At 37.3% G+C, this 26,703-nt stretch overlaps 2 protein-coding genes across 3 annotated transcripts; both read right to left on the bottom strand.

Annotated features, from left to right (window-relative positions):
• Positions 1 to 11,057: 11,057 nt before the first annotated feature.
• On the bottom strand, positions 11,058 to 17,024 carry LOC147874095 (ankyrin repeat and LEM domain-containing protein 2-like). 2 transcript variants are annotated; one of them, XM_087347354.1, is made up of 5 exons: positions 16,434 to 17,024; positions 15,554 to 15,691; positions 14,977 to 15,108; positions 13,954 to 14,039; positions 11,058 to 12,228 (listed from the first exon to the last, which is right to left on the bottom strand). In XM_087347354.1, the coding sequence occupies exons 1-2, from the start codon at positions 16,791 to 16,793 to the stop codon at positions 15,587 to 15,589; spliced, it is 465 nt and encodes a 154-aa protein (XP_087203480.1). In that variant the 5' UTR covers positions 16,794 to 17,024; the 3' UTR covers positions 11,058 to 12,228; positions 13,954 to 14,039; positions 14,977 to 15,108; positions 15,554 to 15,586. The 2 variants fall into 2 exon arrangements, with proteins under 2 accessions (XP_087203480.1, XP_087203479.1); XM_087347353.1 differs by having other exon boundaries at positions 16,401 to 17,023.
• A 1,118-nt stretch (positions 17,025 to 18,142) lies between these two features.
• Positions 18,143 to 25,890, bottom strand: LOC147874096 (ankyrin repeat and LEM domain-containing protein 2-like). Its single transcript, XM_087347352.1, has 3 exons — positions 25,457 to 25,890; positions 24,881 to 25,012; positions 18,143 to 23,944 (listed from the first exon to the last, which is right to left on the bottom strand). The coding sequence occupies exons 1-3, from the start codon at positions 25,654 to 25,656 to the stop codon at positions 23,755 to 23,757; spliced, it is 522 nt and encodes a 173-aa protein (XP_087203478.1). The 5' UTR covers positions 25,657 to 25,890; the 3' UTR covers positions 18,143 to 23,754.
• Between the last annotated feature and the right edge of the window lie 813 nt (positions 25,891 to 26,703).

Genomic DNA, 26,703 nt, shown 5'->3' on the forward strand with positions numbered 1-26,703 from the left:
TAGAATCAATCGCTGTTCCTCCTTTTTTCAATTCAATTCTTTATTATTAGTGTGCTGTATCAACAGCCTGATGGCCAATTACAGATACAGCACAAAGATGAGCTCATGAACACAATAAAAGCATAAAAGATAAAACAAGCAGTATATAATATACATTGTTACAGAGGACGTAAATACACAAGAAAATTGCAACTAAATATATTAGGATATTTGTAAAAGTAATTTAAATCAATTAAGTAAATTGTACTATTATAGAATGTGAAGAAGTGTGACAATTTTCGTCTCGAATATGTACAAATCCCTGCAGACAACATTAGCAGTTGATGCGCATCTAGCAGAAGGACTGTTTTTGATCAAAGGGCTAACACTGAACATAGAAAAATCTCTCAGATTCCGAGCAGGGACGCGGAGACCGACAGCTTCCAGAAGGGAAGGACAGCTGTTTTAACGCAAATACTTGAGCAATCGACAATATTTAGTGTTGTTTTCATGTCGCGTCTTCCTCCACACAGCAGACAAGATAACCCTTTAATTTTATGCAAACATAAATGTTATTATTATTTCTTTCTTCAGAAATTTTCTGTTAATATTCCTCTGGAACCAACGATGTAATCCACCAATCAGTCGTCAAGTGTCTGATTGTAGCGCTTTCCTTAAAATGTGTGATGTTCTTAGTACGGCTAATTACTATTGTTTTGCTGCTGTTCTTATCATCACCATCATAATCATCATCATCATCACAATTATTGGGTTTTATTTGGTGTATCACGCATTCCTTTACCACTCCGACAGCCTCTAGGTTTTCATAAAATCCTCGTTAAGAATTCAAAGGAAATTTACAATTTCGGGTTACACCAGATTCTTTAATGGTGTGTGTAATAATAAATATTAAGACATTTTAGTTAGATTAAATTTCTTAACGCTCCATTTAAGGACGAAGCATGTTAATGCTCTTTTTCTTATTAATTTCTATTTAAAAATAATTTTCTCTTTACTATATATCCTGAATTTTATTGTGTTTTTATTTCAGTGCTTGTCTGTAATCGGCATTCAAGCTGTCGTGAAGTACATTCATGAATGAACTGAATTTTCACACCATATAACAAGGTATCGATTCATGATTCCGAGTAAAATGTCTCTGCGGGTAATTTAATAGCAGACACTGCAAAAAAATATATTTGAAACGACTGACCGTTGAGATTATCATGTTTTGCGCTGTTCTCAAAATGGCTGTTTCGTGTACTGTTCCGCATGTATATCATCTAGGTGTTTTATTTTCAGATATTAACGACATCCTTTCAGCTGAACAATAATTATCCCATAATATTCGCCGTCACATTCCATGTGTACTGGATATCAATCCACACGTCACTGTATAAAATATGTCTTGTTAAAATGTTTTACAATACATGTGACACCACACTACTTCCTTCATTTCTTCTCTTGTCCAAGCCACTCTTGTTTTTCTTGATTGATTTTCTTGTGAGTCTTGGGCTTGATGGCTGTGCGTGTCCATGGTTGGCCTGCGTTGAGTTGCCTCGTTGCCGTAACCAACCTCAGCCCTTGGAGTACCTAGGCGACCAGTACTCCAGATCTTTGTCTTTGCATTCTTCGGTAGTAGCTGCACGGGATTATTTATCGAGGTTTACTCCTCTAGATCCGCCGTGGTCTGTTATATGCCAGGGTCACCTCTCGTCGGATGTGGCTCTTCACCACGCACGGACGGTCTTTAGCAAGGAGAGGCTCTTGGATGCCTAGCATCTTTATTGCGCTTCACTTACTCCTGGCTGGGTGAGGACCAGTGTCCAGCATAGTCAGACTATGATGGTGAAAGGTACTACCTCTCCCCATTACCTTAACCCCTTATTATTATTATTATTATTATTATTATGAATTGTTTAATTGGTCCACAAGCATCCAAAGACTTCAGGCGTGTTGCCGTCATGACTCGGATGCTTGCAGCCCAGATGAAACTGTAGTCACGGCTCGAACCACGAGATGGGCGGCTACAGTGTGTTGGGATCGTGCGCACGTAGTAGTCGGAGCGACCCAAGAAGCACGGCCTTTTGCGTCCGGCTGAGTAATGCTTCAGCGTTACGCTGGCATGCCGGAATGAGCTTGATGTTAGCCAGCAGTGACGACTTGACTCCTCCAAGAACTCCAATTATGAGGACGATTAATTTGACAGTAAATCCTGGATACAGCTGCCTTAGCTCAAACACAAGGTCTTGATACTTGGTCCGTTTTTCAGCCTCCTTCACAACTATGTTGGTTTCAGCCGGGGCCGAAAACTCGATGACATACATGGTGCATCCAGAGGTATCGATGAGAACGATGTCAGGCTTAGTAGCTGTTAACTGCCTGGTAGTGGGGAACGAATAGTTCCAATAAATTTTACATTTGTCGTTCTCAACGACGGACTCAATGTCCCCAGGAGCGTACGGCAAAACGGGTGTCTTATCTTTGCCGTAAAAGTGTCTCAGGTGGTAGTAGAGTATACGTAAAGCAGCATTATGTCGATGAATGTAGGCGCAGCTGGCGTAATGTTTACATGCCGACAAAAGATGCATCAACGTCTCTGGTTGCATTCGGCATGCCCTGCAGACAGTATCCGCTACCCCCACACCCATCACCATTCGGCGGTACACAAGTGTGTTTACAACACCATCTTGGCACGCTAAGATGAAACCCTCGGTTTCAGACTTTAGTCCGGCCGACCGTAGAAAGGCGAGCCCATTTTTTCTACGTTTTCGAAGAAGGCCCCATGCATGGGTTTATCTGCATGTTGTTTGAGCAACAAAGTTTGCTCAGCCTTCTTAACAGTGCCCTTGAATTGATCTGACGTCAGCATCGAGAGGGGCAACTGTCTTCGCCGTCTAACTGAACTGATGTCGAAGTCAAGTCCGAGGTCATTTGCTGCTCTCTTTGCCGCCTGGAATATAAACGCCCCTACACCCGCAGACTCATGCGAACATACGAATGTCAAGAGGGGATCAGAGCTATTAATGATGGAATGAGCTGTACCCAGAACTATCCTGTTGTGAAGATTCTTCAGACCCAAGAGACCTCTACCACCAAGATGACGCGGGAGGTATGTGCGTTGGACAGAAGATTTAGGGTGAAGACTTCGGTGCATGGTCATCATTCTTCTGGTGGCCCTGTCCAGGTTTTTCAACTCGTTAACTGTCCACTTCATTGCTCCAAAAGTATAGAGCAGGATCGGAACAGCAAGGATGTTGGTGGCAGTGACTTTGTTTCTACCAGAGATCTCGGAACTCCAAATCTGTCGTAGGGTGTGTCTATACTTGCTGCACAGAGCCTCTTTGACCTTGGAGACATCTTGGACGTAACTCTCACTCACACCAAGATATGTATAGGACTCTTCGGCTTCAAGATGGTGTATGATGCTTCGGTCCACGAGTTGCACGTCTTCGCCGAAATCCCTATTTCTTCCCCTTTTCAAATGCAGAACTGCACACTTGTCCAATCCAAATTCCATGCCGATATCCTGAGTGTATACTTGCACGGTGTTCAGTGCACTTTGAATGCCACTGTCGCTGGCAGCATAAAGCTTTAAGTCATCCATATAAAAAGGTGTGTGACTTTGTGCCTACGGATGGACGGTGCACCGCACATGTAGCCACGCTCACGTCTTAGCACAACGGAAAGAGGAAGTAGCGAGATGCAGAAAAGAAGAGGGCTCAAGCTGTCACCTTGAAACACTCCGCGGTGGTAGCATACCAACTCGGTTGACAATACACGCTTCCCAGATGTTAGAATAAAACGCGTTTTCCAGAGCGGTAGTAGATTTTCAATGTATCTCACTATGTCAGGTTGGACTTTCAGCACTTTGAGCGAGATGACAATCAGCTCATGAGAAGTTGTGTCAAAAGCTTTTTTGTAGTCCACCGAGGCCATTGACAGGTTGCGCTTATAATGGACCGCATCTTGACAGATGCATCTGTCAAGCAACAGATTGTCCTTGCAACCTGCAATGCCACGTTTCGAACCCCGTTGCTCATGTACCTCTTTCCAGATAGGGTCGATATGGTTCAAGATGGAGGTGAACGCCTTGTATACAATATTAAGACTGGTAATAGGTCGGTAGTTTTCCGGATTAGACAAATCTCCTTTCTTCGGAATAAGAACGGTGCGCCCTTCTGTTAACCAAGGTGGAATGGGCTCTGTACCACACAAAAAAGATGTAAAGATACGAGATAGATGTTTGTGTGTGCTCGTAAAAGTTTTCCACCAAAAATTATTGATGGCATCTATTCCAGGAGCAGAAAAATTCTTTTTGCCAGTAAAGGCACGTTTCACATCTTGTTCGGTGATCACTAGGGGCACATCATCATCCTCTAAATGGCGATCGCAGAACTGCCTAAAGAGGCCAATGGTCTGAGAATCTATGTTCAACGGAAATCTAGTTTCGTAGAGTTTCTTCCAGAATGACTCGACCTGCGTTGCTGTTGGTGGGGTATGAACGACTGGAGTGTTCTTGCTGAAGAGACGGGAAGGGCATACACGAAAGATGGTGTTCTCCTTTACGGCTCTATAACGTTTCACTAACTTCTTCCTGTCCGCGGTTAGTGCCCGTATTTTGTCCAGAGAGTGCTGCTTGATGGTCAGCAGCGTATTCTTGTTCAGTGTGTGATACTTGGCCTTGAGAGACCGGGCGATAAGCCTCAGCTTGGTGGTAAATCTCCGACCAGAGTTTACATACTCAATCACGCAGTGAATTCTGGATACCAGTTGCTAAAGGAGCTTATACAAAATTTGTGTCTGTCTTTGAAGAGCCACATTCTGATTCTGGAAAATCTCTTTATTTCTCTCGGATTTTCCAAGTTCGTTCACTCATCTCCCATGATCCTTAAACCATGTGTCTTAATCCTTCGAAGCACCAATTTAATCTTCAGATTTAATATTCAGTCCGTACCGCAAAGAAAACAGCACTTTACTGTTGCAAGAATCATCCACTTAAAGCTGCTTTGATAAATAATGGCTGTTTAGCTCATAAAATTATTCTGTGCGTAAAATACACAGTTACAGGCTGTTAAATGGGTTTTACTTGCAGATGCCACTGAATGTTTTGTATATGTGCATTTCTCATTTGTTCTGTGATTGTTGCTTACGACACCCACCTCGATCTCCTTCATTTGATTACACTTCATAATATTTAATGAGTACACGTTATGATCATCATTATGAAAATTTCTTCCGCATTAAATCTCTGCTAAGTTTTAGATTCAAATACTTCGCAGATCAAAAGAGAGAAAAATTAGTTATAAGACAATAGTAGCCGTCACCAAATGACATGCTTCAAGATCACGCAAAGAACTCCACCCCGCCCCTTTCTGCGAGGCTCAAAGCCACCAGCATAGCGTTGTCAGCTTTGCTACGCTGAGGGTTCTGAGCTGTCTTCGCTCGCCCGGTCTCCGCAGTCCGTGCTGCAAACGTTACACAATTTTTCTGTGACCTTGAAGCATGCAATTTGGAATACCCTGATCAGGGATCTTAATAATTCGTGAACAGTGGTTACGGTCGTGGAATGTTCCAGTGTATAACTCCACTAATTGACTGCAAACTCTAGGGACCTACAAGAATTCACTCAAACAGCAAATGCTGCCACACTACGCAGCTGTTCTCTTAACTCACACCACATTTTTAGACTAAACTCCCAACACCACAGGGTCAATTAGGTAATTGGATGTTGGCAGACGTCATCAAGGCCTCTGTGGCCCTTTCTAGGGCCGGTATAGAAAGAAATACATTTGTCCTTGTCGGGTAAAGAACTCGGTTCTTACAGCCCAAGGTTTAGTTTTTATACTAACGTAGCCATCGCTTATACGAGAATTTACACTCTTGTAACAAATCACTTACATACTAAGAGACCACGTCGTCTCTTCACTTGATCTCACGAATTAAGCAGCATTTAAGATTTCTACTCCGCCGTTGTGTTTCATAAATCATTATTGCAGATTAAAAAAGTTGTCAGTGGAACCACGGTTCCGAAGAATTTGACGTAAATACGTCTATACGGAAAGGAAGTTTATATATTGGCTTTATTCTAAATATTTCCTTTATACATGCTTTACATTTGCGTAAAGTTTGATTAAGACTTTGCTTATTTAACTTGAATTAGTTACGCTTAAGATGACTCTGTGGTAGCTGAATGTAATGTAAAGTAATGTAATATAAGGTAATGTAATGAAATGTAATGTAATGTTTTATAGGTAACAACAATGCCGAGTAAACAGATGACGTTCCCTAAGTACACTTGTTACACTTTTTCGTTCCACTTTCTTGCCGAATGACCCTTCCTCATAGACGTATTTACGTTAAAAAAATTGGGCGGCGAGATCAAGAAGAACTAAATACGTGGACTAGGCACGAATGAATAGGAAAACCTTAAATGAAAAGACCTAGGCACAGATGGAAGAAACATACAAATATGAAACTGAATCTATTATGGTGTGAGGGTACGAAGTGGATTCACCTGATCTAGGATATGAACCAGTGGTGTACTCTCACGAAAACGGTATTATTGGACCTTCGAGACGCATGAGAGAATGCTTGTGGATGATGCAGGAAGAAGTGGCAATAGTTGGTTTAAGGCACTGGAAATATCCCAGTATTTGAATGTAGGGAGGTTCGAGCTACACAGAACCTGAGGCCGGACAGTGGGCCAAATACAAAGCAGAGTCACGCGACGGCGACGTTCGACAGGAAGACGCAAATCTCTGCTAACATTCTGCTGCATTGTATACAGAAACTTGGAGTAGGGACAGCCTACGTGGTGCAGTGAGTAGGCTACGAGCTGGACGGTCTGGACTCGATTCCTTGCAGGGATTTTTATCTTCCAGCCCAATTGTGGGGCCCACCCAACCTTCAGTCCCATGGGTACTTGGGGCTGGGGCGCGAAGCTGACCACTCTCTGAGATAAAGTCTTTTCCTCCAATTCCATCATCTTCACGGTGTGATGTTTAATTAAGCACAAAGACATATCGTCATGACTTGTTGGCTTGATGAAGAACAATGCCAATTTTATCAACAAAGACAGTGAAAGAATGTTCGTGCTATAGAATTGCCCTTAACGCGTAAATAACTGGGTTTAATTACGTCCCAAAAGCAATGTTAGTCGTCCAAGCTTAAACACATTTAAGGTATCATATTTACGTTCGTTAATAAGATAGGTTTATGAAGACAACTTCTGTAAAATTTGTACAATTTAAATCATTACATCCGCATTCTAATAGTAAGAAGTTAACAGAGTCAGTGACGAAAACCATCAACATCTCAAATTTATACAATTTTTATTTTGTCACCATTACTTAAAGAACGGAACTGTTTTCGAGGGGGCTTGACCGCGGGTCACTGGACTACAGCCCTACTGACCTCGCGCCCAAGTTCTCGTCCCGCATGTGAACATTATGCTTGTGAACATTATTCTCCCACTTACCGAGACGTGCTACGCAGGTTTCACCAGCCAGAATTAAACGCACCCAACATTATTGGTTTCAAGCCAGAGATTTCTCGGCGTACGCTTGCAATATGGAACGCAAGGCCACTGACATGGGCGAGCAGGAAATGTCTTTATTTGTAGCGTAGGTGTGCGACCCAGGCAAACATCTGAACACACTAAATTGCAAGTAGGACAAAATTATGTCACCGCAGATTCAGGTAGCTGATTTGAATCACGGCCAGATCATCGACTATCCTAATTACGTTTTACGTGATTCTTCTCAGGTCTTCCAGCAAATACCGGGATAGTACCTTGTGGTTAGTCAAGATCGCTTCTTTGCCAGTTCACAGACAATCTTCTCCTTTTATCTGATTCGGCTTTAAGCAGCACCTTTTAGTACAACGAATCTACAAATAAAGCAGAAAAAAGGCCACGCTAAGAAAGATTGTGACGGCAGCTACGTCACAGTTGTTCATTACGACGGTGTGGAAAGTGGGGTTAGGAGAGGGCAGTCACTGACTACATGACATGTAGCGGGACTAAACGCTACTTCATATAAAATATCATCCAGGAACTCAGAGCTCGGGCTTTCAGTAAACTACTGCAGAAGTCATTAAGATTTTGACAATTGATTGGAGGTCTACTAGAATGACAAAATCGAGACAGGCGGAATTTGAAGCACGCACGATCAGACATCCGTGCAAAACTTTCGTTACATAACCTTAAGGAAAGATACCACTCGGAACGACTAGAGATATATGGGATAATATAAAAATGGATCTCAGAGAAATGGGATGTGAGGGTGTGGAGTGGGTTTGTCTGGCTTAGGACAGGGACTGGTGGCGGGCTCTCGTGAGATGGATACAGAAGCTTTGGTTCCCATAAAAAGACGGGGAATGTCTTGACTGTCAGTTGGTTGATAACTGTAAGTCTCTTGAATATATTTTAAGGAAGCTCAGAGTGTCCGTTGATTTGAACATGGTAAACCCTTTATAATTAGAGCACCTAACTTGAATCGTGGCTGGTCGCTTGAGAATATTCTAACGTTTTTTTACACTTCGGTGAGAACTTCAATTCGTGCGTGGAGACCAACTGTGGTCTTGGAATTTAACTTACATCAACTTAACCGTAACAGAAACAATTCCACTGGCTGCTAATGCTCAAGCAAAAAGAAGAAACGGGTCCTGTTACTGAATACCGCTACGGAAGTGATGTACCAATACTCCCAAAGGTGAGAGTTCTACTACCAAAATATTCCCAGGTCCCTCCCGCCACGTAAATAGAGAGAAAAGCAGCACAGGAAAATTCAAAAGTCTCTGTTCTCCTACAGAACACCTGTGAGAACACACGGTTATAAGCCCTGGAATTGGCAGTGGTCAAGGTCACACAGCCAAGTGACACACACACCAAAAACTACATGCCTTATTGAGAGACTTTTGAACATTGATCAATACCAACATCAAGATCGGTAACTCACCTGTTATAAGTTGGCGACACTAGCGGAAAATGGCGTCAAGTAGATATTACGGTGTATCTATTTTCAGCGATATTGAAACTATTACATTATCTGGCGGTGACAGTTGATATTAATTCAAGGTAGCAGCCACTACCAAGACCTCAGTCGATAACAAAGTTAACCTTCATCTTACCAATCGCCGTGATAGAGGCAGCTAGGACCTCTGAAACGTTGGTAAGCTTCTACCAGACTCACGGAGCTACAGCACAGAAGATAGCCAACTTTAGATTCATCACCATGAAGACCTAAAATCCTACTTCATCAAGCTTGCTCAACCTCTCTTCCTCTGTGCCCCACACAGTAAACCTGATAATGTCTTCTAGGATGTTGCACCATGTAGTCTGGTAGAGATTGACTGCCATTTTAGGGTGATGCCCTGATAAGAGAGGCAGTAAGCACCCACTTCTACCAGACTACACAGTGAAATATCCCAGAAGACGGTCAACTTCATACTCACTACTATGAGAACCTTTGATAAAACCTTTACAAACCTGGTCCCCATTACTACAGAGGAACTTGCTTTTAAAAATGAGAGTATGTAAACTGGAGAAAGTTCCTCAGCCATTCCTTTAAAAAGCACTAAAATAATAATAATAATAAGGGGTTAAGGTAATGGGGAGAGGTAGTACCTTTCACCATCATAGTCTGACTATGCTGGACACTGGTCCTCACCCAGCCAGGAGTTAGTGAAGCGCAATAAAGATGCTAGGCATCCAAGAGCCTCTCCTTGCTCAAGACCGTCCGTGCGTTGTGAAGAGCCACATCCGACAAGAGGTGACCCTGTTATATAACAGAACACGGCGGATCTAGAGGAGTAAACCTCGATAAATAATCCTTTAGTTCAAAGTGTGGACAACCGTGCAGCTACTACCGAAGAATGAAAAGACAAAGATTTGGAGTACAGGTCGCCTAGGTACTCCAAGGGCTGAGGTTGGTTACGGCAACGAAGCAACTCAACGCAGGCCAACCATGGACACGCACAGCCATCAAGCCCAAGACTCACAAGAAAATCAATCAAGAAAAACAAGAGTGGCTTGGACAAGAGAAGGAATGAAGGAAGCAGTTTGGTGTCACATGTATTGTAAAACATTTCATAATACATGTGGCACTTGCTAAAAACAATATGGATCCCAGAAATAGCAGCTGCCCTATGTACCTTAGGGACAAGGTCTGTCTCGGGTACATGGAAGTAAAAACCCCATAAAGTTGTGAAGAGATGGGATAATAATAATAAGAAGAATAAGCGGTTAAGGTAATGGGGAGAGGTAATACCTTTCACCATCATAGTCTGACTATGCTGGACGCTGGCCCTCACCCTGCCCTCATTATTGACTGAATAATAATAACGAACCTTGTTCCGAGATGGTAACACTTCTGGATCTCTCCTCTGAACACATCTGAACTGATTGCTATTTCAAATATGAGAGGTATAAACATCAATAACACCACCTCAACAATAATGTTATATTAACAATATCTAGACACAACTTCCATAAAATATACTGAGAAAGATGATAAAATTATAAAATTGTAAAAACTATAAATAATTGTAATTTGAGTTTAAAAGTTTATAATTTACACCTGATGACGGTTTGATAAACCGAAACATGTTGTGAATGTTCCGATGTAAATCAAAATGCTCGATATGGAACATAAGATGATATTTTAATCATTTTAATTATCTTATCTTACTATTTTATTGTGATTTGACGGTAAACAAATATAATAATTGTTTTAATTAATATCACAATATGACGCAGCTATACTATCTCATAAAATTTTTTGATTACTTTCCTCCCTACATTGTTTTGTCCGGAAAAAATGTAAGGTGTTTTAGTTGGGTTTATAAATAAATTATTTATCTCAAAATACTGCTCTACCAAGTCTGTACTGAATAAGGTTACCTTTTGGAGTTCATTCATGTCCCGACCCATATTCAATATTGATGTGTCATCAGCATACATTAATGCTCTGCCTTGTGTTAGATGTGGGATATCATTTACATATAAAATAAAAAGTAATGGACCAAGGACAGAACCTTGAGGAACTCCATATCTAACTGGAAGGCTACTTGACAAGTATTCTTTCATCTGTTTACTTAGCATTGTTGTTACCTAGGAAATGTTACATTACATTTCAATATATTACATTTCATTACATTACATTAAAATACATTACTTTACATTACATTCATCTACCACAACATTCGTACTGGTTAGTGCAGCAAGTGTTCTCTTTAAAGTATTTATACAATTCTTTGTCTCATTTCTAGCAATGTCATTGGCACCTCCCACAATTACTACATGGTACTGAGAGCCTAATGATGAACAGTGTCTTAAACAGTTCTTCAATACACTTTTTATCTTAGCACTAGGCCTCACTTCACCATACATGGTTTGTTCTGAGCTAGTTGCCTGGCCTGGAGATTCCAGCATCACACTGATGTGTAAGGGTGAAACAGAGACATTGATTTCGCCTACCATTTACTTTCTAATTGTGTTCTCTGTATGTCTTCAATATTGGAGAACTTATCTGTAGCTAGTTTCTTATTTGACTTGTCTTTCAAATTAAAAACAGCTGATCCAGCAATTTGCAGGACCTCTTTTGTCTCCTCAAGAGTGATGGTGTGTTTTGAAATGTTTCTGTGGTTGGTATTAATGATTGCGTCATAACTGAGAAACAGTACAATTCGAGTTTTATTAAGCTTCTGCTTTGATTTAATATCTTCCTTCCTTGACGCCTTTGAAGTTCTTCTTTTAAAAAGGGTTTTATGAAAGTTATATGTACAGTAGGTTCTTATATTTAAGCGCAACATTTTATATGTGAAGGACGAAGCAATTATGAAACAAACATTTTGTGATCCTGGTAATTCTGAAGAAATGTATTATGGTGTAAATATACCTAGTGACGCTGTCTTAGAATCTGATGCACTGAAAATTGTGAAGAAATACAAGGAAGCGAGGTTTAATTCGTTTAAGACAAGACAGGAGGCTGTGGAATTTGCAGTTCAACGACCTGAAATTGTAGTTCCCTTATCTGTGTTAACAGAAAATTTAGAAACCAGCAGTCCTGTAATAGGCGAAAAACCAAGTCCTTTCAGAGCACCTAAATCACAGGATTTGGTTTGGCTGAGGAAAGTGATAGAATGTGGCGACGCTCATACATTCAGAAATACCATCTGGGATAATCCTCGGTACCTAGTGAGTAGTGGAGATACTCCAGCCATTCTTCAGGTATGCAGGTTGCTTTCCTGTAAGTAGTTTTGAAATGTGTGTGTGAATATTCTATATAGAATTCTTAACTTGGTCATCTCTGATTTTAATGCTCTTTCATACACAAAAAATAAATCAGACTGCCCTACCAAAACATTCTGTGCAATAAAATGGTTTCACAACATTAAGAGTCAGCATCAGAAGCAGGGATTTTGAAGTTAGGTGTTTCTTTTATTTTTATATGTGTAGTTGGGAGCCATCTATGAATGACTAAATGAAATCCAGGCTCTTGTATGGGTGATATACACAGAAACCAAAGCTTGTTAAAAATTTTAAGTCCATGGGTTAAGATAGGGTTATGAAAACTGGCATGAGTAATGGTATTTTTTTCCCCCTCTGTTATTTGTGTGTTCAAGGTACAGGGTTGTTTTTTTTTGTATTTGGATAATTATGTAAAAACCCAATTTAGCTTATGTATATATCACAGAGAACTTAAAACAAAAATTATCTGGTGTTGATATTTCTCCAAGGTTTCGTTAATACATACAAAAGAATGTGTTAGAATTGCATAAGAAAATAAGGAGAAGAGAAACTTGATTAGACTATTGCAAGATTAGAGCATTTGTCAAGAAATCACTGGTATATCTAGTCTAGCAATATGATGTTTCGGTCTTCTCAGCATGAACTGCTATAAAATTAATGAAACTTCACCTATTTCTGTAACAACCACGAGACCCAGCTATAATAATACATTTTTGCAACTGGTTTATCCAGACAATGAATGAAGATTCACGGACCCACAAGTATTGTTTTTTACTGACAAAGCCTGGTTTTACTTAATTGGACATATGAACACACAAAATAACTGATTCTGGTGCCCAAAATACCCTGGAGTAATTCAAATAAACAAAAAAACTCCCTCATTTCATGGAATTTGATGGGCCATCACTTTTTCATATAATACTTTTGACCAACTTCCACGTATGCCTAATTATATAAAATTTCTAAACTTTAAAATGGAACCATATACTGTACAGTATTTATAATTTCATTATCACTGACATCTCTAAACACTTTATGCAAAGTGTAGAGAAAAACAGGTTTATATGCACGTAAATGAGTAAATAAATTATTTAAATTTGATCATTTGTCATGTAAATGTGCAGTAATAGTGATTAACTATCACTTATGAATAATAACTGACAATTATGTACAATTCTCTGCTAGCGATATTCTATAATTGCAGGTCATTATTGATAATAATATAATGACAAGAAAAATTATACGGTAAACTGAGACAAAAAAGGTGAATGAATCACTGGGGCCTACGTCCAAGAAGCCTAAAGTTTAATTAGTGAACATTTGGAATTATCTCTATTTGAGCAATTTTTTAAAGAAATACTCTTATTGCTGGCTTCCTTTACTGATCAATTCTTCTTCTTATTCTTTTAAGAGTCTTTTATTCCTTACCTGCATAAAATTTTAAGATCATGTGAAAATATCACATATGTGCTTCCTACATAATAAACTATCCATTGCATTAAAATGTTCTAATATCTGATAATACAAATTTAACAATCCCATTCTTTAAAAGTACAAACATCAGAATTTACTACATCTAGATATAGATAAACATATTTCTAATTATAAAATATAGACTATTAGAATTTCATAAGTATTTTTCTTTTCAACCCCTGATGACTTAATGGTATATGATCCTGTAATTTTGTGCCATGCCTGTGGAGGAGTGGAAGACTGCATACCTTTTTGGTATTGTGAAGAATCTGCGACAGGTATCTGAAGCATTCTAGTTCTTTCTTTAGGCCTCGAAGGAAGAGGACTGGACCATCTGAAAGTTACAAGACATATAATTAAAATGTTTTACCTTCTTAATGTCCATTGACAAATTCTGTCCACCATTTCCACTTCTTTGTAATTCAACCATATTTTCCATAGACATTTAGTTTAAAATTTGAAAAACATGTCTTCTTGTTGATGAAAGACTCGGGTTACAAGCCGCGTCAGGTGGCTGAATGGTGAATATACCATATCTTCTGCCAACGTTTCGAAAACAACCCCTGCTCTCATCCTCAAGGCTGCTGCGTAACAAATCTGAGCCCTGAGGATGAGAACAGAGATTTCTCTCACAATGTTGGCAGAAAATATGGTTCATTCACCATTCAGCCACCTGACATGGCTTGTAACCTGAGAGTCTATCATGAAAGCTTCACTTTATACATGTCTTCTTCTTATTATCCATATGCACATACGAGAAACTCTACTCTGACAAAAAGGAGTTTTACTAAACTTTCTGTGATTATCGAAATACATGAAAAATCTTAAATCAATTTAACAATCACAAACTTCAAAGTGGAACATAACAGAAATATTATTAAAGCTAAAACCATTATCTTGTATGCATAATTACACAATTTAATAATCCATTTACACATGAACATTCCAAACAAGATATTTACTATTTACTTTGAAAGTGAAAACAGATGAAATACTATGGATGGCTAGGAACGTGTTCATAATTCTTTTTTTAAATTTAATTAATATTGTGTACAAAGATAATACAAATACAAACAATGGACAACAAATTGAACTTGTACACTTCATGCAACATAGAGTACTATGGATTGTCCATGGAAAATGCAGTACATACAAAAATTGAATGTTAAATTTTCTGGGAACCTTGGTCAGAAAATAAAAGTTGGAATTATCGTAAATGTAATTTTGATTTATTACTGACTAATTTTATTTACATTAGACACATTACTTACATGGCTCTCACACTTTCAGAGTACAGCAAAACCAAATGTCGCCATCTATAAATGTTAGGATATTCTATAGGGTCTATATTTCAGCCATCCAATGCCTGCATTACAGTGGCATGCAACTTGGTAGGTGAGTCACTAGAAAAAAAAATTATATTTCAATAAGACTATTTTGTGCTCATATACTTAGTATTCTGGGTTGTGATTCTGGGCACTCTTTAAGGTGGTTACAGATTTTTCATCATTAGATCTAAATGTTGCTAACCACATATAAGACTACATGGCAGCACAGGCGTTTGAAAATTACAAGATGAGGAAACAACAAAATACAGCTTCTAGCAATCATTACCATTTTAAGTGATTAAAATTTTACTGTCTACAAAAATTAGGTAACAATTAGTGTGTTTGGGTACTTCACTGTCAGATAAAGATTTCATGAACGACGAACTGCTGACCAGGCAAATTTGAATTCTATGCAGCTGCCAAAAAAACTTTCCCCAACATTATGGTTAAATAAATGTAGCAGCAGTAGTGGGTAGACAAATTATTCCACTCTTTGCTTCATGTGACATTCAGTATTTACCCTGTATAAAAACATCTGGACATTCGTCTGGTGTTAACATTTCAGCATCATCATCATCATCATCGCAGTATGAATGTACTTCATTTCTGCTGAGTTTTTCAGGTGTTGATGGTGGTGTGAAATATTCATCATCATCATCTGGAATACAAATAAAACTCACATGCATAAGACATGATTTGTTAGAGGCTACCATCTATACATTTCATAAAATTATATGGTCTATGATCTATAATCATCTTTCAAATTCACACAAAGAACTAATATTAAAACAGAATTTATCAACACATAGCATTTGAAATTACACATGAATGAATAAGTTGGTGTTCAAATAAGTTACTTCAAGAAGATTTATGTCTTCTGGCTTGTTGCGCTGTGTAGTCTGGTCGATGTTAACCAACGTTTCAGAGGTCATACTGCCTCCGTCATCCCCTGATGATGGAGGCAGTATGACCTCTGAAATGTTGGTATCCATCGACCAGACTACACAGCAGAACAACCCACATGGCAGAAAGATTCATACTCACAGCTGTGAAAACCTCAAATCTTACAAGTTACTTCAAATTTGCAAACTAGTAATAGAAATACATTCATCAGCCAATCCTACATAATAAATAAATATTCTGACCAGTTAAAAGTGTAATGTCTTCACTTCTGAGCCCAGTAAAGTCCTGGGTTAGAGGTAATTGCCAGAGTAAACCAAAGAACTCAGAGAAAAACATGTCTCACTGTTACTTTGCGACAATGCCCTGGAAATGAACCCAGGCCTCTGAAGTATGAAGTTAAGAATTGTATGTAGAATATTAACACACACATTTCAAAACTTCTTACAAGAAAGCAACCTGCATACCTGAAGAATGGCTGGAGTATCTCCACTACTCACTAGGTACCGAGGATTATCCCAGATGGTAGTTCTGAATGTATGAGCATCACCACATTCTATCAGTTTCCTGAGCCAAACCAAACCCTGTGATTTAGGTGCTCTGAAAGGACTTGATTTTTCTCCTGTTACAGGACTGCTGGTTTCTGAATTATCAGATAACACAGATATGGGAACTACAATTTCAGGTCGTTGAACTGCAAACTCCACAGCCTCCTGTCTTGTCTTAAACGATTTAAACCTCGCTTTCTTGTATTTCTTCATAATTTTCAGTGCATCAGATTCTAAGACAGCGTCACTAGATATATTTACACCATAATACATTTCTTCAGAATTAACAGGATCACAAAATGTTTGTTTCATAATTGCTTCGTCCTTCACATATAAAATGTTGCGTTTAAATATAAGAACCTACTGTACATATAACTTTCATAAAACCCTTCTTAAAACAAGAACTTCAAAGGCGTCGAGGTAGGTAGACGTTAAATCAAAGTAGAAGCTTGATAAAACTGGAATTCAACTGTTTTTCAGTTATGACGCATTACTAATACCAACCACAGAGACGTAGCAACCTCGGGATGATAGACGCCATTTCACGGACTGTAAAATGTTGGTATTATCTGTGGTAGTATATACATCATGCCTGATGAAATTTAAGGTTCTCACGGCTTGAGTGCAATTGGTTCAGTACTTGGGTATTCATATGCTAATGGCAGATTAAGTACAGGAGCTTATAAAAGTGTGAAGGAGTGAATTAATTGCATATATGAGGTTCTCACAGTAGTGAGCAGCATTGTTGGTCTTTGGTTTTAATGCTGTATGGGGTTGTTGGTATATAATAATAATAATAATAATTCAATTCATTTCATTTCATTTATTAGAGTGCTTGCAAAATCCAAAAGAGGCCAATAACAGCCAAGCACTAACAATAAACATAACAATACAAAAACAAACAAACAATAAACTAAATATATAGATGTACAATATAATAATGATAATATATCTATTCATTAATTTGTTACAAAATAATCAACAAGCAAATGAGCTGAATAATATGCCTAGGTATATAATAATTAAATTAAAAACAGTTAAATATAAATAATACATACAAAATGAAACTTTAGTAAAAAAAGAAAAAGAAAAGGAAATTGGCTAAATAAAATGCCTAAGAAAAATATTCTCCTTGTTAAAAATGTTGATGCGCTGACAGACTGCATTAACAGCAGAAGCACACCTAAACAAGGAACTAGCTTTAAGACTATGATAAACAAAGAAACGAGAAGTAGTCTCTAATGGATCTGGAGGGTACGCACAAAGAAACTGAATCCAAAACGGATGGGCAGCAAATTTTACCTTTAAATATATTAATGAGAAAGAGAGCATCAAGATGGCTCCTCCGCAGGTGCAGTCAAAGAAAATTTATCCTAACTGAAACGTCTTCATAATTATAGTCACTTAGGCCATTAAAAAATCTGGCGTGACATAAAGCAGCAAATTTCCTTTGAATTCTTTCAACTTTGGTAGAATCAGTGGAAGTAATAGAATTCCAAGTAACAGATCCATACTCCAATTTAGACCAAACAAGACTATTGTACAAAACCAATAAGCTATCTAAAGTAGAAAAAAAAGACATAATATACCTAATAAAATTTAGCATTCTAAGGGCTTGTGAACATATGTAATCAATATGTTGGTGAAAATAAAGCTTGCAGTCCATAATAAAATAAAATACTTTATTCCCTGTATATCAAAAATACATGGATATAGGAAATGTCAATCTACATTATACATTATCAATATTTTTAATATACCAATTAGGCATGATTTAATAAAAGAATCAGTAGTCAATAAGGAAATTAGGAAAGTAAATATGGACATAAAGAAGCTATGGAAAAGATTTAGAAATGTCAAACTGCTATATTTAAGGAATATAAGTAGAGGTTATCATACATGGCATGGACAGCATTTAAATAGAGTAGGTAAAGAGTATGTCACTCAAGAAATAAGTAAAATAATAGGTAATAATAGAGAAATCACCTCTGAAGTGATAGCCTTAGGTTTTTTAAGTCATGGAAACTAATAAAAAAGACTGTACCACAATGGCTCCAGTCATTACAAAATAAAAGAACTCAATCCAGGCAACAATTTAAAATTATACATCAAAATGCACATTATCTCAGAAATAAAACTGAGCTATTTACAGCATTCCTCCAAACTACTGCACCAGATATCTTGGCCATTTCCGAACATGGCCTTAAAGATAATGAAATAATTCAATGTACATTAGAAGGTTACACTGTAGCTTCATACTTCTGTAAAAAAGAACATAAAGGGGGTGGGATAGCTATTTATATCTCTAAGAATATATTACATTATAAAACAGTGAAATGGATTACAGGAAAAAGTATAGAATAAACTTTTGAGGTTGCTGGTATAGAACTAATTTGTGAAAGAAAAAGTTGTCAGTGGAACCACGGTTCCGGAGAATTTGACCATTGTTGCACCGTTTCGTTACACTTTTTTGCCGAATGACCCTTCCTTATAGACATATTTACGTCAAAAAAAATTATTGCATTATATCGATCACCAAGCGGTGTATTACATGAATTTTTCATACAGTCAACAGGTATTCTTGAGCAATTAGTACAGAAAGATTGTTATATTATAATAGTAGGTGATTTTAACATAAATACTCAAGAAGATGGGTGTGACCACAAACAGTTACTAGATGTTATAAATGCGTTTAATCTGACTATGACAATAAATATACCCACTCGAGTAACTGAAAGTACGGCAACAATTTTAGACCAAATCATTACTAACATGCCTTCACACTGCTATTCAACTTATGTAATAAACAGCCTACTTTCACATCACTATGCTCAATGTATAACTATTAATATGACTATACCACAACAAATTAGATGCTATAGAGAGGGCAGGAATGTATCAGAAGCCAATGTACTAGGCCTTTGCTCTTTAATATAAAATGAAACTTGGACTGAAGTGTTCTGGAATAATGATGTAAAGAAAAAATGGGATTCTTTCTCTAGTATTTTTAACTATTATTTTAATATAGCCTGTCCAAAAGTTAGAAGAAATATTGTAAGTGCTTTAAATGTTCAATTTAATTCAATTCAATTCTTTATTATTTGTGTGCTGTATCAACAGCCAGATGGCCAATTACAGATACAGCACAAAGATGAGCTCATGAACACAATAAAAGCATAAAAGATAAAACAAGCAGTATATAATATACATTGTTACGGAGGACATAAATACACAAGAAAATTGCAACTAAATATATTAGGATATTTGTAAAAATAATTTAAATCAATTAAGTAAATTATACTATTATAGAATGTGAAGAAGTGTGACAATTTTCGTCTCGAATATGTCCAAATCCCTGCAGACAACATTAGCAGCTGATGCGCATCTAGCAGAAGGACTGTTTTTGATCAAAGGGCTAACACTGAACATAGAAAAATCTCTCAGATTCCGAGCAGGGATGCGGAGACCGACAGCTTCCAGAAGGGAAGGACAGTGTTTAAAACCGCGGTAAACCTGCGCAAGGAACAGTGCATCACTGCAATGCCTTCTCTTACGCAGGGTATGGAGTTTTAAATATTCTAAAGCATCAGCATAGCTATAATGCACTTGGGGAAGGAAACGATAGTAGCAAAGGGCTGCAAACTTCTGCTGGATACGTTCCAGTTTGTTGGCATCAGTAGTCGTAATAGAATTCCAAACGACTGAGGCGTACTCGAGCTTGGATCTAACTAAGGTTACATATAACATATACAGGCAATCGAGAGAAGAGAATGAAAAGGTTAATGTGCGAACAAGACCCAGCAACTTAATACAATGTGAAAATATGTGGTCAACATGGTTGTGAAATCGGAGCTTGGAGTCAAAAAATATTCCCAGGTCTTTAATAGTGTCGGTACGTGTTATGGAGGACTGAAAAAGTTTGTAATCAAAGATAAAAGTAGTGGTTTTCCTGGAGAAGGAAATTACTTTAGTTTTACTAATATTGAGTTTCATGAAGTTAGCAGTGCACCAACCTTGTACCGAGTCAATGTCAGTTTGAAGTTCATTGCAGTCGTTGGGAGATTTAATGGCACGAAAAATTTTGATATCATCAGCGAAAAGAAGGCATTTAGAATGATTAATTACTTGGCATATGTCATCAATAAACAAGTTGAAAAGTAGAGGACCCAAAACAGATCCCTGTGGAACACCATAGAGGAGACGAAAGAGTTCCAGAAATGCGAACCTGGGATTGTCTGTTGGTTAAGTAACTACGAAACCAGTGTACATAACCATCAGCGAGTCCAAAAGCACTGAGCTTGTTGAGTAATAGATTATGAGGGACAAGATCAAATGCACTGCTAAGATCAAAATAAACAGCATCAGCTTGACCCTGGGAGCCAACTATTGGATTAATAAAATCAAGATAGGTTACGAGATTAGTAACTGTAGATTTAGATTTAGTAAAACCATGCTGACAAGGATTTAATTTACACTTTATGTAATGTGAGATATGATCATAAATAACAAGTTCAAATAATTTGGAAAAAGTATTAAGTATAGAAATGGGTCTGTAGTTACTAACAGTGGCAGAGTTACCTTTTTTAAAAACAGGAACTACTGCTGCCTGTTTCCATAAAATAGGGAAATAATTCTGCGTTAAACTTATATTGAAGATGTGCTTGAGAACAGGAACAAAGATCTCCGAACAACCCTTTATAACAAAGCTAGGAATGTCATCAAGTCCGACAGATTTGGAAGGTCTCAGACGACGAATTGCTTTACAAATGTCCAATTCGGAGATAGGGGCTAAAGACAAGAAGTCAGAGGACTCCACAGGGGAAGGGGATATGCCTAAAGAGGTACTGCAGACCGACTGAAAATGCTTAGCAAATGCATCGGCAACAGAATGGGGTTCAGCCAAATGAGTGTCGTTAACCTCAAGCTGAATACGGGTGGAATTTCTTTTTCTACGTGACGCCACGTATTTCCAAAATTGCTTGGGTTGCGACTTTAAATTGTCGTCAATCGACTTCAACCAAATATGTCTGTCAGACTTGATTGTAGCCTTCACTAGCTTGCGATAGAAGGAAAATTTACTATAAAAATAATCAGAGTTATTCTTTTTAAAACGTCCGTAAAAGAAATCTTTCTTCCAGATGTAGTACCGTAAAGCACTCAAAAATCAGTGAGGGAATTTTGAATTTCTGATATACCCGCGGGGAATAGCTTTATCCTTGGATAAATAATGATGTTATTACAGCAAGAACAAAATTAAAAAAATTACAGTAGGGCCCCGCTTTTCGGCGCTCAACAGCTGAGTCAGAGAAGTGTGTCCAGCGCCATTTTCTCGTCGCTGATTCAGTCTGTTTACAGCTTTTGTGCGCTCCGCGTCTCTCTGTATTTCTGGCAATTTTTCAGTTATTACAAACTGTATATTTATATAATATTTTTGTGTTACTACAGTGTAATTACAATGGCGTCTAAGGGTAGTAGCGATAAAAAGAGGAGTCGTAAGCCTCTTACTTTAAATGCCAAGTTAGAGATGATTAAACTTCGTGAACAAGGCATGTCTATGGCTTCCGAACCATCACCAAAACGAATAGGATTCGTTGAAGAGTCACATGATGAAGATGCGCCATCTCCATCATCCTTCCTACTATAAGCATATCAATTTTCAAATTTATATTCACCAATCACTATAAGCTGAGGACAATGTGTGTATTACTGATATTCATTTAACTTTCATATCATTTTCTTAGGCCTAGCGCTATTGTGCACTTACTATATGATAGTGTAACATCTTATTACGCTTTGATATGCATTTGCAAGTGAAATAAGGCAAAGATCCGCTTTTCGGCGATTTTCGCTTTACGGCGGGGGTCTGGTCCCTAACCCGCCGTATAAGCGGTGCCCTACTGTATATGAACTTTACATTCAAAGTAAGATTCATGAACATAGAGACAAGTAATATATAAGAAATATATAAAAAGGAATATAATGTAATAAAAAATGCAAAAGCAAACTACATCCAGCACATTATAACTAGTGCAAATAACACTCCTAGTGTATTGTGGAAATTTGTAAATAGAGAAAGAGGTTCTTTAAATAATGCATTGACTTGCAATATTCACCTGCAAGCAGGAAATGAAACAGTTACAAGTCCGCACAGAATACGTAATATTTTTAATGGTACTTTCTTAGAAACTGTAAGTAAACTCATACTTGATAATAACTGACAATTATGTACAATTCTCTGCTAGCGATATTCTATAATTGCAGGTCATTATTGATAATAATATAATGACAAGAAAAATTATACAGTAAACTGAGACAAAAAAGGTGAATGAATCACTGGGTCCTACGTCCAAGAAGCCTAAAGCTTAATTTGTGAATATTTGGAATTATCTCTATTTCAGCAATTTTTTAAAGAAATACTCTTATTGCTGACTTCCTTTACTGATCAATTCTTCTTCTTATTCTTTTAAGAGTCTTTTATTCCTTACCTGCATAAAATTTTAAGATCATGTGAAAATATCCCATATGTGCTTCCTACATAATAAACTATCCATTGCATTAAAATGTTCTAATATCTGATAATACAAATTTAACAATCCCATTCTTTAAAAGTACAAACATCAGAATTTACTACATCTAGATATATTATTATTATTATTATTATTATTTATTATTGACTGCAAATGGGTTTATACCCGGTGGCAGTGACCTACAATAAGATACAAAACAATAAGACACAACAAAACAATGAGAAACATCAACACAATGAGACAGAACAAAACAATAAAAAAAAGAGAACCAAAACAAAAAGACACAACAAAACAACACATCCCACTCAAAATAAAACAACTCATAAGATTACAAAACCATCTAACCTAAAGTACTTAACTTAAAAATTAATACCACCTAGACATAAGACAATAATAGTAATGAATTACAAGAGTCATCAACTGATGCACTCACACAAAAAAAAATTGAGACACACAATACAAAAACACACATCCACTAATTAATCACAATACTTAGATTAGAATATAAAGTCTACTCTCAGTACATGAAAATTTTATCCCAAAGAACTACAGCCCTTCATCACTTGGAGACTAAGAAACTTCACTTCCCTTATCACCATCTAATCCCCACTTAATAACCCCTTGCTTGTAATTACTTTTCTGACCCTCTTTCTAAAGGTGCCTAATTTACAGGGGAAAGACACTAGCACGCCTGCAGGTAATTGGTTCCATAGATAAACATATTTCTAATTATAAAATATAGACTATTATAATTCCATAAGTATTTTTCTTTCCAACCGCTGATGACTTAATGGTGAATATGATCCTGTAATTCTGTGCCATGCCTGTGGAGGAGTGGAAGACTGCATACCTTTTTGGTATTGTGAAGAATCTGCGGCAGGTGTCTGAAGCATTCTAGTTCTTTCTTTAGGCCTCGAAGGAAGAGGACTGGACCATCTGAAAGTTACAAGACATATAATTAAAATGTTTTACCTTCTTAATGTCCATTGACAAATTCTGTCCACCATTTCCACTTCTTTGTAATTCAACTTTATTTTCCATAGACATTTAGTTTAAAATTTGAAAAACATGTCTTCTTGTTGATGAAAGACTCGGGTTACAAGTCGCGTCAGGTGGCTGAATGGTGAATAGGCCATATCTTCTGCCAACGTTTCGAAAACAAACCCTGCTCTCATCCTCAAGGCTGCTGCGTAACAAATCTGAGCCCTGAGGATGAGAACAGAGATTTCTCTCACAATGTTGGCAGAAAATATGGTTCATTCACCATTCAGCCATCTGACATGGCTTGTAACCAGAGAGTCTATCATGAAAGCTTCACTTTATACATGTCTTCTTCTTATTATCCATATGCACATATGAGAAACTCTTCTCTGACAAAAATGAGTTTTAAGAAACTTTCTGTGTTTATCGAAATACAAGAAAAATCTTAAATCAATTTAACAATCACAAACTTCAAAGTGGAACATAACAGAAATATTATTAAAGCTAAAACCATTATCTTGTAAGCATAATTACACAATTTAACAATCCATTTCCACATGAACATTCCAAACAAGATATTTACTATTTACTTTGAAAGTGAAAACAGATGAAATACTATGGATGGCTAGGAACGTGTGCATAATTTTTTTTTAAATTTAATTAATATTGTGTACAAAGATAATACAAATACAAACAATGGACAACAAATTGAACTTGTACACTTCATGCAACATAGAGTACTATGGATTGTCCATGGAAAATGCAGTACATACAAAAATTGAATGTTAAATTTTCTGCGAACCATGGTCAGAAAATAAAAGTTGGAATTATTGTAAATGTAATTTTGATTTATTACTGACTAATTTTATTTACATTAGACACATTACTTACATGGCTCTCACACTTTCAGAGTACAGCAAAACCAAATGTCGCCATCTATAAATGTTAGGATATTCTATAGGGTCTATATTTAAGCCATCCAATGCCTGCATTACAGTGGCATCCAACTTGGTAGGTGAGTCACTAGAAAAAAAAATTATATTTAAATAAGACTATTTTGTGCTCATATACTTAGTATTCTGGGTTGTGATTCTGGGCACTTTTAAGGTGGTTACAGATTTTTCATCATTAGATCTAAATGTTGCTAACCACATATAAGACTACATGGCAGCACAGGCGTTTGAAAATTACAAGATGAGGAAACAACAAAATACAGCTTCTAGCAATCATTACCACTTTAAGTGATTAAAATTTTACTGTCTACAAAAATTAGGTAACAATTAGTGTGTTTGGGTACTTCACTGTGAGATAAAGATTTCATGAATGACGAACTGCTGACCAGGCAAATATGAATTCTATGCAGCTGGCAAAAAAACTTTCCCCAACATTTTGGTTAAATAAATGTAGCAGCAGTAGTGGGTAGACAAATTATTCTACTCTTTGCTTTATGTGACATTCAGTATTTACCCTTGTATAAAAACATCTGGCCATTCGACTGGTGTTAACATTTCAGCGTCATCGCCATCATCATCATCGCAGTATGAATGTACTTCATTTCTGCTGAGTTTTTCAGGTGTTGATGGTGGTGTGAAATATTCATCATCATCATCATCTGGAATACAAAGAAAACTCACATGCATAAGACATGATCTGTTAGAGGCTACCATCTATACATTTCATAAAATTATATGGTCTATGGTCTATAATCATCTTCCAAATTCACACAAAGAACTAATATTAAAACAGAATTTATCAACACATAGCATTTGAAATTACACATGAATGAATATGTTGGTGTGCAAATAAGTTACTTCAAGAAGATTTATGTCTTCTGGCTTGTTGCGCTGTGTAGTCTGGTCGATGTTAACCAACGTTTCAGAGGTCATACTGCCTCCGTCATCCCCTGATGATGGAGGCAGTATGACCTCTGAAATGTTGGTATCCATCGACCAGACTATACAACAGAACAACCCACATGGCAGAAAGATTCATACTCACTGCTGTGAAAACCTCAAATCTTACAAGTAACTTCAAATTTGCAAACTAGTAATAGAAATACATTCATCAGCCAATACTACATAATAAATAAATATTCTGACCAGTTAAAAGTGTAATGTCTTCACTTCTGAGTCCAGTAAAGTCCTGGGTCAGAGGTAATTGCCAGAGTAAACCAAAGAACTCAGAGAAAAACATGTCTCACTGTTACTTTGCGACAATGCCCTGGAAGTGAACCCAGGCCTCTGAAGTATGAGGCGCTATGAGCATGATACATCATGAAAAATGTAGGCTACCAAATACACAAGATCATGCACATCATCATAAATACATGGAAATACATTCAAGAGAAGTCTAAAGGTTTTTGATGAAGACGCATCATTAAACTGACACAACAGTGTACATTATCTTTCATCTATAAATTAGAAAAAAATTATAAAACTATACAACCTAACAATTGAATAAAAATTTCCTTGGATATTATCCATCGTCAAGAAGTTTTAGATTTGATATATACAACCTAACAGTTTCACCTAATGATGGAAGCAGAGCTAGCTTCTGAAACATGGGTGTTTTAAATTTACAGATGAAGGAAACTGTCGAATAACACACATCAGTTTAACATCTTCAAGGAACTTCCTTTGCGCTTCGAACTGTATCCAGTTACAGTATTTAATTATGTAGCACACTGCCTTCCTTATTCCTCCCCTGCCAAATCC

The sequence above is a fragment of the Zootermopsis nevadensis genome, unplaced genomic scaffold (assembly GCF_977971745.1).
Source record: "Zootermopsis nevadensis isolate Lab colony 2312 unplaced genomic scaffold, Znev_1.0 Znev_ptg000011l, whole genome shotgun sequence".
NCBI classification, from domain to species: domain Eukaryota; kingdom Metazoa; phylum Arthropoda; class Insecta; order Blattodea; family Termopsidae; genus Zootermopsis; species Zootermopsis nevadensis.